The 10,696-nt window shown below is 32.6% G+C and overlaps 1 protein-coding gene across 1 annotated transcript in view; it reads left to right on the top strand.

Annotated features, from left to right (window-relative positions):
- LOC106880144 (uncharacterized) overlaps positions 1 to 10,598 on the top strand; it is a 12,858-nt gene extending 2,260 nt beyond the window's left edge. Inside the window, exons 2-4 of the mRNA XM_014929979.2 lie at positions 3,576 to 3,982; positions 4,636 to 4,766; positions 7,362 to 10,598. Coding sequence (XP_014785465.1) covers positions 3,961 to 3,982; positions 4,636 to 4,766; positions 7,362 to 8,306 — 1,098 coding nt within the window. The 5' untranslated portion in view covers positions 3,576 to 3,960 and the 3' untranslated portion in view covers positions 8,307 to 10,598. The remainder of the gene's footprint in view (positions 1 to 3,575; positions 3,983 to 4,635; positions 4,767 to 7,361) is intronic.
- The last annotated feature ends 98 nt before the right edge of the window (positions 10,599 to 10,696 follow it).

The raw sequence follows: 10,696 nt of genomic DNA, 5'->3' as shown, positions 1-10,696 counted from the left end.
TATATATATATATATATGTGTGTGTGTGTATATATATGTGTGTGTGTATATATATGTGTGTGTGTATATATATGTGTGTGTGTATATATGTATGTATATGTGTATATATATGTATGTGTATATATATATATGTATGTATATATGTGTGTATATATATGTATGTATATATGTGTGTATATATATGTATGTATATATATGTGTGTGTGTGTATATATATGTGTGTATGTATATATATATATATATATATATATATACACATATACACACACATACATATATACACACATATATATTATGCGCACCCACGCGTAGTTCATAATCTAATTTGCATGGAATTTTTTCCCTTCTGACGTAGATATTACAAAACCGTATTAATTGCGTTGTATGAAATATCATGTCGCCACTGTTATATCTTAGATTCATATTCCACCCGAGTCGAGGTGGCCTTTCATCGATGAATACGTACGGTATTGATTATATCGGCTATTACATTTATTCTTATGCAACAAATTGCTTGTGTCGACACGATGTTCGTAGAGAAGAGACGGAGGAGGGGAGATGTTTAACGCATTAACGAACCTTATAACATTTTCTGCTGTACGAGTGTCCAGCGAAATCACTATCATCTTGCTTTCAACACAGAATTAAATAGTGAAGTATCGAGTTAAGAAATGTGTTGTTTGCTTTTATTAGTACCCGTGTACCAACCAACACCACCGACCTATTTCTCCATTACGTCACTCGAGAACGCATCGTTGTTCCGTAGATTACGAAAGTGGGTGTGCTATCGGCATTCGTTAGCGAGTTGACTCGGTTTCGATTCTTGGTTGGACTTATTTGACTTCACGTTGTTAGTGCCTTTTGGAAAGGCATGAACACCACAGTTCGACCATACTTATACATAAAAACAAAATCAGCTATATTACATCATAAAGATCGCAGCAGTTGTTGTTTAGTCTTATTTTAACTGAACAGACGTGATCGAAAATGTTCTAACCATGCTCCCCCCCCCCACTCCGACCGAAAATCTGGCTGCTATTTATAGCAGGTCGAGCAACCTCATAATCTTCGTCAGAGTTGTTTGATTACAGGTTGAGTTGTCCTTATTATCCCAGACATTCTAACCGTGACCATCCTGCCTTTTCAGACAAATTTCAGACTACATTATATCCACTATTGCATATTTTTTTTCAGATGACGGTGAAGTATGATCAGAGAGATGTAGCTGTTGTTATTGCTTATAGTTTATTTTGCGAGCCATCTCTGTTATTTATACCTAGGTCAGCCCTAATGAAACAGACTTCCAACCAAAGACTTTCCAGTGGTGATCGTCCCCATCTTTTTTTCAGACTGTGCTATCCAGAACCATATTATATGACATTGGCTTCCTTATTTTTTTTTTCTCGAAAGGCTGTAGGGTGTACTTTGGGAGAGATTTGATTATTATTTCTAGCGTACTGAGCTGTTGTATGAAAGCTTTCTTGATAGCTTATGTCAATACTGCTGTGATGATGATTATAAAGATTGTGTAGATTACTGAATATGATGAATTTAAAGATTTCAAACTGGACTGATATAAGGCAGATTGAGGCAGTGACCTGTTATCTATCTTGACACTTCTGGTGCTTGCTACACACAACTGAAGAAAAGAAAACTGATTGTCATTTAGTCCCATGTCAAATGTGGTGTTGCAGATCTATGAATCAAATGCATTCCAGCCATGACCATCGTGCCTTTTTATATACCATGCACTACATTGTCAAATGTGTTCTTTGTTTAAAATGGTAAGATGTGATTTGAGGGAATTCAACTGTTATTTCTAGCAAGTGAAGTGACCACAAAGTAGTTTGTTTGTTGGCTTCTCTTTATCTCTAGGTCAATCTTGATCTCAAGTAGATCTATGATCAAAGCCTTTCCAGTTGTGACCATCTCATCTTTTTGGTTTGTGCTGGGAACACAGGACTACATTATCCAGCATACTTATTCTTTAAGATGGTATAATGTGATTTGAGGGAACTTGGCTGTTATTTCTAGCAGGTTGATCAACTGCATGGAAGCTCCCTCATTGAATTGAGTGACAAGCAGTTAAGCTCTTGGCAAATTGAATTCTTGGTTCAGCGGCAATTTTGGATAAGAGATACAATTAATATCAATCAAATAATTATTGGTAATATCATTGAAACAAATGGAAACAATATAGGGTAGCAGCAACTTTTTAGTCTCCCCACCAAAAAAAACACACACACACACACTGCAAAACTAGGTCTGATAGCATGATAAAATGTATCCAGTCCATGATATAGAGCGATTAGTGATAAGAGGGGTATTTAAACTAAAACCATGTGAAAAATAACAATGAAAATTATGATAGAATTAGCTGGTATTTCTCAGTTGATGTGCATACCATATACAGAAGGATGGTTAGTAGTGACAAGATACTAGTAGACTTGTCCAAATCATACCAGGATGGAGAAAAAACAGATGAACTGATATTGGTTTAATAAGCTATGATTTAAAAAAGTAATTGCCTTTGTGCCTAGTTAGAAAAAATGAATAACTATTTAACAATCACAAACATTAGTTGTTCCTTCCTCATTCTATTAATTATAAAGACTGTTCTACATGTCAAAAGAAATGAATAGTTACTAGTCAGTAAAGAAACCTGTACAGCATCATTCAACCTGCTAGAAATAAGTCAAATCTACCTCAATATTCAAGAATCTTGAAAAGAGGACATGGTGGAATTTTAGCTTAAGTACCCTATATAATCCCTCATAACGTTTTTATGTTTTGGAATTTTTAGAAATTTTTTGTTAATTTGTGTTCTGCACTTGGGAATTCAAGTGATTATAAAAAAAAAAACAGGCTTAAAAAAAAAAATTTGAACTCTCTTCTCTTCCCCCCACCACATAAATCCTAAAGTTCCACTATTTTTCGAATTTTTCTTTTTTTAAATCAGAGTTGAAAATATGGACAGTCTGAATTGTTTTCCTAAATCCCAGCAATGGCCCACCCTAGGTGCATCATCATTCCATTAAATGTATTTATGACAAGAAAAATATAGAAAAACATCAAGTGTCAGAGTAACAACAAAATTAGGAAGGTATCAGGTGGTCGTGAGTTGTGCTAAAAATAACAGCTAAATCGCCCTTAAATCACACAAAAAATCTTTTTTTCATTTATCATGAATTCCTGTGTGTAGAACACAAATTTGCAAAAATTTCCTGAAAATTCCCCAAAATAAAAGTGTTATGAGGGATTATATGGGGTGCTTAAACCAGAATTCGGTTGAGCATACTTACGTATTGAAGATGATATAGTCCTACATACACTATACCTAAAAAGAGTATGACTGAATGATTAAAGCTTAAGTGCTTTTGATATGAGACATGTTCAATCATAGGCTGACAAATTGATTTGGTTTTTATAGAAAAGGAAAATGGTGCATTAGGTATATGGATATCACAACTTCCCTTTTGTTATGATGACTTTATGCTTTGTCAAAATAAAAAGAAAACAAAAATATATTTAAACACTGTTCTAAATTTTAATTTAATTTTTTGTTTTTTCTTCAGGGCAGGGGAAGACGTGTTGCACTAGGCACTTGTGTCTAGCCTTGTTGTTTAGGGCAACAGTAGGCAGTCTGTTTGGATCAGGTTAGCTAACATCAGTTAGTCACCAGATACAACAGTCTGAACAACCCCTTCAGGTTGAAAGGAACAAAAGTGAAAAAAGAAGGAAGCAAAATAGCTGCAAGTAATACTTTTGTTATTGACAACACGGAACTATTTACTAATTTAATCATGCAGTCACAAGACAACACTCATCTTGAATGCCAAGACCAATCCACAAATCTTCAAACTGACGTTGTTGATGATATATTCCAGATATTTGATACCTCCCCAACAGCTGAAACCCCAGTGATTGACACATCTTATTTAACCACGTACAGTATCGAAGATGAATGGCCTATTTAACAGAGGTAAGTGTAACCTATCAAAATTGCTTGAGATGATTGACTCCTCTCATTTGTAGTTCCTTTTTTGTTTTTTCATATTATTGACAGACAAATTGATTGATTGATTGTTACGATTTATAAAGCCATTTTATTCAATTACTAGTTCCAATCATTGGACTCACAACTGTATTAAGATTTGTAGACTCCTTGACTACAAGTACTGTGAGATCCCTAGTAATATCTTCAATAACTTTACACTTAGGCGTTGGATGCCCTACAACACTTTATACCCATGCCTAAATGTGGCACTGATTGGTCTACAGTCAAACTGCAACACCATCATCAAGTGTGTAGTTGATCAGATCAACCCCAGTTCTTATTTCAGTCTTATACTTACTTTATTAAAATATATTTGTCAAACTGTTAAGATATGGGATGTGAGCATAAGCATACATGCACTCTCACTCACACACACACACACACGACAAACCTCTGCATATTTTCCGTCTCCAAATTCCACCCACAAAATATTGGTCTATGTGAAGCTATAGTAGAAGACACTTGCATAAAGGGCTTAGTACTGATATTAATTCCATGCTTAGAAAGAAAACTTGATAATCGCACAACCAAGTCTGTGCCTATTTTTGTTCATGTTTTATGTGTTTTTTCCCCACCAGGTTCAAGCCCAAATACAAAACTCAGATCTTTTGATGTTGAAGAGAATCTCTTAACAGAACAGTTCCCTTCAGACCTGGACAGCTTGTTACTTTCAAATGACATATCCAAACTCCTTCTACCACTGGATGCTGTAAGTGAGAAAAAATTATTTAAACTCTTCATGTTGGAAAGGTTACATATTTGCTAGTGATTTAGTAATCATTTGGAGTTGATAAAAAATGTTTCATAATTATGAGAAGCAATTTGTTGTTCATTTGCAAAATTAAAGATCATTTTAAAATCTGTGTTAGAAAATTATAAAAAAGTTTTATTTACTTTTATAAAAATACCAGTCATCATAATCAGGACCAGCTGATAAAAATCCCTTAAATCACACCCTACTGTCAGAAACAAAAAAGTGAAACACATTGGATAACATAGTCTCAGATACACATTTACTGCAAAAAAGCGAAAAATATGGAATGGTTGTGGCTGAAGTGTCTTTCATCATTACATTATGCTTCCTTCTTTTTAAGCAATATGGCATGATTTGTGTGAAATTTTGTTGTTATTTCTAGAATGGTGAGAACTGTATAAACCTACTGTGTTATATGTATTATGAAATTATTGCATACAGTGCTCAGGTGCTTTTTTGTTAATTATCTCTTTTTAATAAGATCTGCTTTTATAAAAAGAGTGTATGTATGTGTTTATGTGAGTGGACGAGTGGATATGTGTGTTGGCAGTAATATAGAATGTTACATATAGGTAATATTGTTGTGAAAGCAATCAACTTCAACTGGTGTATCATTTCATGTCAACACCAAAGCCCCATGGTTGGGCAGGGATTTGAGCTCTACTGTACTATGGTAGCCCCTTGTATCAGGCACTGATCAGCAGTGGGTCATATTGACTCTGATCCTTAATGAGTACTCTAGTTTACTGACCTTACAAGAATTAAAGGCAAATTTATCCTTTGCATAATTTGAACTCAAAATGTAAAGAGACAGAACAAATACTGCAAGCCATTTTATCTGATGTGCTAAGGAGTCTTCCAATCAACCATCCTCATTGGTTCAATATATGTTCAGTTGATATGGCTGGTGAATGCTGACAGTTTGCTCATATTATAAAAAAGTATTATGGTGAGTGCCTAGACTACAGTTGAGAGAATATATATTCCTGAGCCTCCTCAACTAAAGGATAAAATAATTTTTTAAAGTATTGACAAGAGATCATCAGTCACAACTTCCTTAACTAAAAGGTGAAATAATTTTTTAAAATAGTAATATAAAATTAGTTATTAACAATAAAAGATAGATCTAGGATATTGGATTTTAAGGTGGACACAAGGTATTTTATCTGACTCCCTACTTTACCATTCACCATTCTTCTAAGGCAAAGTTAATATTGAGTAGAAAAGGTATCTTGTTTTACAGTTAAAGAAACAGAATCCAAGAAAACTAATGAAAATCTGTTTTGGCAAAAATTGCATTTATTGGTAGATAAGTAAAATTACTTCAGTTTTTATACTGTTGTGAGGGGAAGTTTCTAATATTTTGATCAAAGTTTTTCTTATGATATAGAGGCGGAATTTTTTTTGTTGGTTAGCGAATGTGCACCTTAAAAACATACAGTATTTAATATCCCTGGCCCTTTGAGATCAAATCTTGCCTGGGTTTTACTTTACTGCTCATCACTCTGAGCTTGAGATAATGAGTACCAGTCAACTGCTGAGGATTGATTTAATCATCTCCACCCTCCTATTAAAATTTGTGGCCTTGAGTCAATGTGTGGAATATTCAGCTATGAGAAATAAATATATAAACAAATTTTTGTACCTTTTGTTTAGTTTGTATTCTTTGAGACCTAATTTCATTCAATAGGTTATAAATAGACATGAGGAAATAGCTTTGAATTTTATATAACAGACTTGTTCATTACTGTGATTGCAAAGTCATGTAATGCTATGTGGGCACATTTATAATATTTTACAAGTGGTTTTTATGAACAAAGTAGTGAGTGTTAAATACCATTATATTTTTACTCTTACTGATTTCAGTTACCTGATTGTGGCACTCGATATAATTTCCACTCTATCTGTGGTTCTAATAAGTTATTCTATATCATCACCACCACTACCACCACCATAATCATCATCATCATCTTTCCATTTTTTCCAAACTGACATGGGTTGGCTGGGTCTCATAACCTGTTATTTTCCATGTCATCCAACACATGCATCAGTAGAGAAACTGGCCAACTTTGTTGTTGCATATTTCTTATAGTGTAGCCTGATTACATGTTATTCTTGTAACTGAACTAGAGACTTCATTTGCAGTCCTTATTTTAAGTTACTGCCCTCCCAAGTTAGGTAACCTGCAATGCAACTTGTGGAGTGCATGTCTTATTTGAATGTTGTGGTTTCTGGGACCAGAAGCCCTTCTACTCAACAACTATTTCACAGCATGTATTTTGTGCACTGACTCTAGAGAACTTGTCCAATGTAACTAGATAAAAGAGTCTCCACTATTTTGTATCAGTTGTTACTTGAAGGTGCTACCTTCCTAGAGTGTTATAATGTGATGCAGTATGCAAAGTCTGTGTCTTGTTGGTACATATTTTTTTTGGCTGAGTCAGTTATAATGAAAATAACATTCCTTATTTTATTTATATAATTTTTTATGACATCTTTGTCATCCTTTAATATCAATCAAAATATTGTTTTTTTTTAATATTTTTGTAGGATTCTTCCCAAAAGTATTTGGATGAGAATATTGCACAAGGTGTAGGTTCTACAGAAACTTCTTTTGATTCAGATCTCCTACTTGATTCGCAAACATCTCTCTTGGAATCAGAGCCACTGTATGAGCATTACTCTGAATTAGATAAGATGCTGGAAATTTTGTCACCTTTAGATGATCAAAAGCTGGAGTTTTACCAGGAGACAAACCAGAAACTAAGTGATACATCTGAAATTGACCCTCTCCTAGAAGTTTACTCTGAACCAATTGGTTATATTGCTTTCCCTGATGCAGAAGAAAAGCTGAAAATTTACCCAACAGTAGATGAGAAACCAAGTCTTTATACAGGGTTAAATCAGAATATAAAGACTTGCCCTATGATAGATCAGAATTCAAAGACTTATCCTCCAACAAATGAAATTCTTGAGGTTTTTCCTGAACAAGGTAAGAAACAAATTACCTCAACCCATCAAAACTCACAAAAAGTATGCCTGAAACAGGTGCCTGAGAATAAAGTTACATTTAAGAGGCAGAGCTACACTCTACCTCATTCATTATTACTGAATAACAGTCATGTAGTAGGTACATCATCATCATCATCATCCACAACAACAACTGTTGAAAACCACAACTGTAGTCCTAATAAGAAGCTTCGTCTAGCAGGTGAAATCTCCAATACAGCCCAAATATCTGTAAGCAATAGACAAATGACAACATCATCTCTCACAGCTGGTGAAATGTCTGCAATTGAGAAATATAATGAAAGGAGAAGACGAAATAATATAGCATCACGCAAATCAAGAGAGAATCGTAAGAAAAAGAATCAAAGTGATTTGAAGGAACTGGAAGAACTTGGTATAAAAAATGAAAATTTGAAGCTGAAAGTCAAAGATCTTGAGGAATGTTTGGAAAAGACAAAAGCAGAATTAGTAAAAGCATTGATGTAAATATCTGGAAGGACTTGAAAGTAAATAATGATTTTACTTACTAAAACGTTGTTGATGTTTTAGATATACTGAATGTTTTTGTGTATCAGTTGGGAGAAGGTTAAACATCACAAATTTTCATTTCTTTCATATAACTATGTAAGAATTTGATATCATGTTATTATTACTGATTGCATTCTAGTGCTTATACAAAAATTGTGACCATCATGAATAATGCACCTATAAAATATTTATGTTACCCAAAGCAGTGAGCTGGCAGAGTTGTTAGCATGTCAGGCAAAAATGCTTAGTGGCATTTCATCCAGCTTTACATTCTGAGTTCGACTTTACCTTTCATCCTTTCAGGGTCGATAAAATAAGTACCAGTTGAACACTGGGGTTGATGACATCAACTTACCCTTTCCCCCAAAATTACAGGCCTTGTACCAAAATTTGAAACTAATATTTATGTCACTGGAGTAGGTGGCCTGTAACATGATTTTGTATAATTTTTTTTCAATTCTGTTTTTGACATTTTTTAAAACTTTATTTTAACTTTAAATATGAAATAACTATAACAAGTAAGATAGCTCCAATTTTGAGAAATTATAATTATAAATGTATATAATTTCAGCAGGGAGTTAAAGATGGTATAAAAGTTTTTAAATTTTAAATTTAACTTCATACATTATTAGGCTGGAAATTTTAGTAATTACATTATTTCTTGTAATGTAACCCTATAAAGTTGACCAGAACTTTATTTATTTTTTGTTTGAGTCACTAGCATTTAAAATTATTTTAATTTCAACATAAAATAAAATCTAGAAAAGAGTGTAATCTTATTTTTGAAAAATCATGATTAGCTGCACATATGTTTAAATAAGTTAAAAAAACAGTGTTGAATATTCAAAATTATAAATGTAATCCTTCTTTAGAATTTTGTATTTGCATTTCTAGCTACAATTTTAAAGATCAATAATTGACCATTAGATATGGATTTTAACTGCTGATTGTTAAACTGCTTATTTTCTGAACTTCAGCTTTTATTCATTTTATTCTTTTATACATTTCAGCCCTACGGCTGTGGTAATGCTGGAGCATTTTTTTATTTTAGTGTTTTTTGTTCAGTTAACCATCCCCTCCAACTTCATGAGAATTTAAGAATAAATTCTTTCAATTTATCAAAGTTGGTTGTAAGAACAGTTACTGAAGTAACTAGTTCTTTGTTGATGCCATTTTTATGAGCTTTTTTTAAAACCAATTCCATTATATTCACGTGATAAATATTTAAGAAAAAGATTACCTTTTCAAAATTCTAATCATGAAAGTTAAAAAAAAAAAAAAACTTGTGAAGGAAATGTTTTCTTCTTATTGTTAAAGAAAAACTGCAATATGTTTGTTACTTTTAATATGAGATATTTCTTGTTATCCTTTAATATGAATGTGGGCAGTGAACTTGCAAAATCATTAGAGCAACAGAAAAAAAAAAATGGTTTGTGATATTTGTCCCACTCTTTATATTCTGAGTTCAAATTTCACCATGATAAACTTTGCCTTTCATCCTTTTGGAGTTGATAAAGTATTGATAATACCAGTAAAATACTGAGGTTGATATAATCGACTAACTCACTCCTTTTAAGATTGTTGGCCTTGTGCCTAAACCAGAAACAATTATCCTTTGATATGGGTGCAATTTTTTTATTTAAGAAACTCTTTCACTCTCTGTCACATTTATTCACAGAGGATAATTTCAGAATGCACGACATAACACACACACATACTGTTTGAAATGTTGCCAAGAAACTCTTTCACCTAGAGAGTAAAATGCATCTTTCACTATCTGTATACAAAATGAATTTAATTCTTATTTATTAATTTAACTCATTCTTTATCAAATACACCTAATTGATATATTAGCACTGCTGCATTTCCAAAGACTGGAAGAACCTGGAACTCTTGTTCTATATTCCCGGTTATTAATGTCTGTTATAATTCCTTCCAGTTATTGCTATTTTTGATTTTTTTTTTTAACTTCAACTTCGATAAAACCTTTTTTTTTTTTTCATTTATATTTTGTACCAGAATATGTGGAAGACATTCTAATTGAGTGGTGTCAATTATCTAAAACAAAACTATATTTATTGATTTAGAAATTGTATAATAAGCAACTGAGTTATTAAGGCAACCAAGAAAAAAATTCTTTGGGTTGAAAGAGTTCAGAATATTAAAAGATGAAGCTAATGATTCCATCCAAAGAAAACAAAAAAAAATACAAAATATTTTCTCCGTTTTTTGGAGGACTTTTGTAAATAATTGAAAAAATAATAATAATAAAAAAATAAAAGTACTTGTTTATATTGGTTGGGGATGAAATTTTAATTTAAAACAAGAAAAAACACTAACTACCTGAT

Source organism: Octopus bimaculoides, chromosome 6 (assembly GCF_001194135.2).
Source record: "Octopus bimaculoides isolate UCB-OBI-ISO-001 chromosome 6, ASM119413v2, whole genome shotgun sequence".
NCBI classification, from domain to species: Eukaryota; Metazoa; Mollusca; class Cephalopoda; order Octopoda; family Octopodidae; genus Octopus; species Octopus bimaculoides.
The sequence above is the reverse complement of the archived record's forward strand: the minus strand, read 5'-3'. Positions and strand labels throughout refer to the sequence as shown.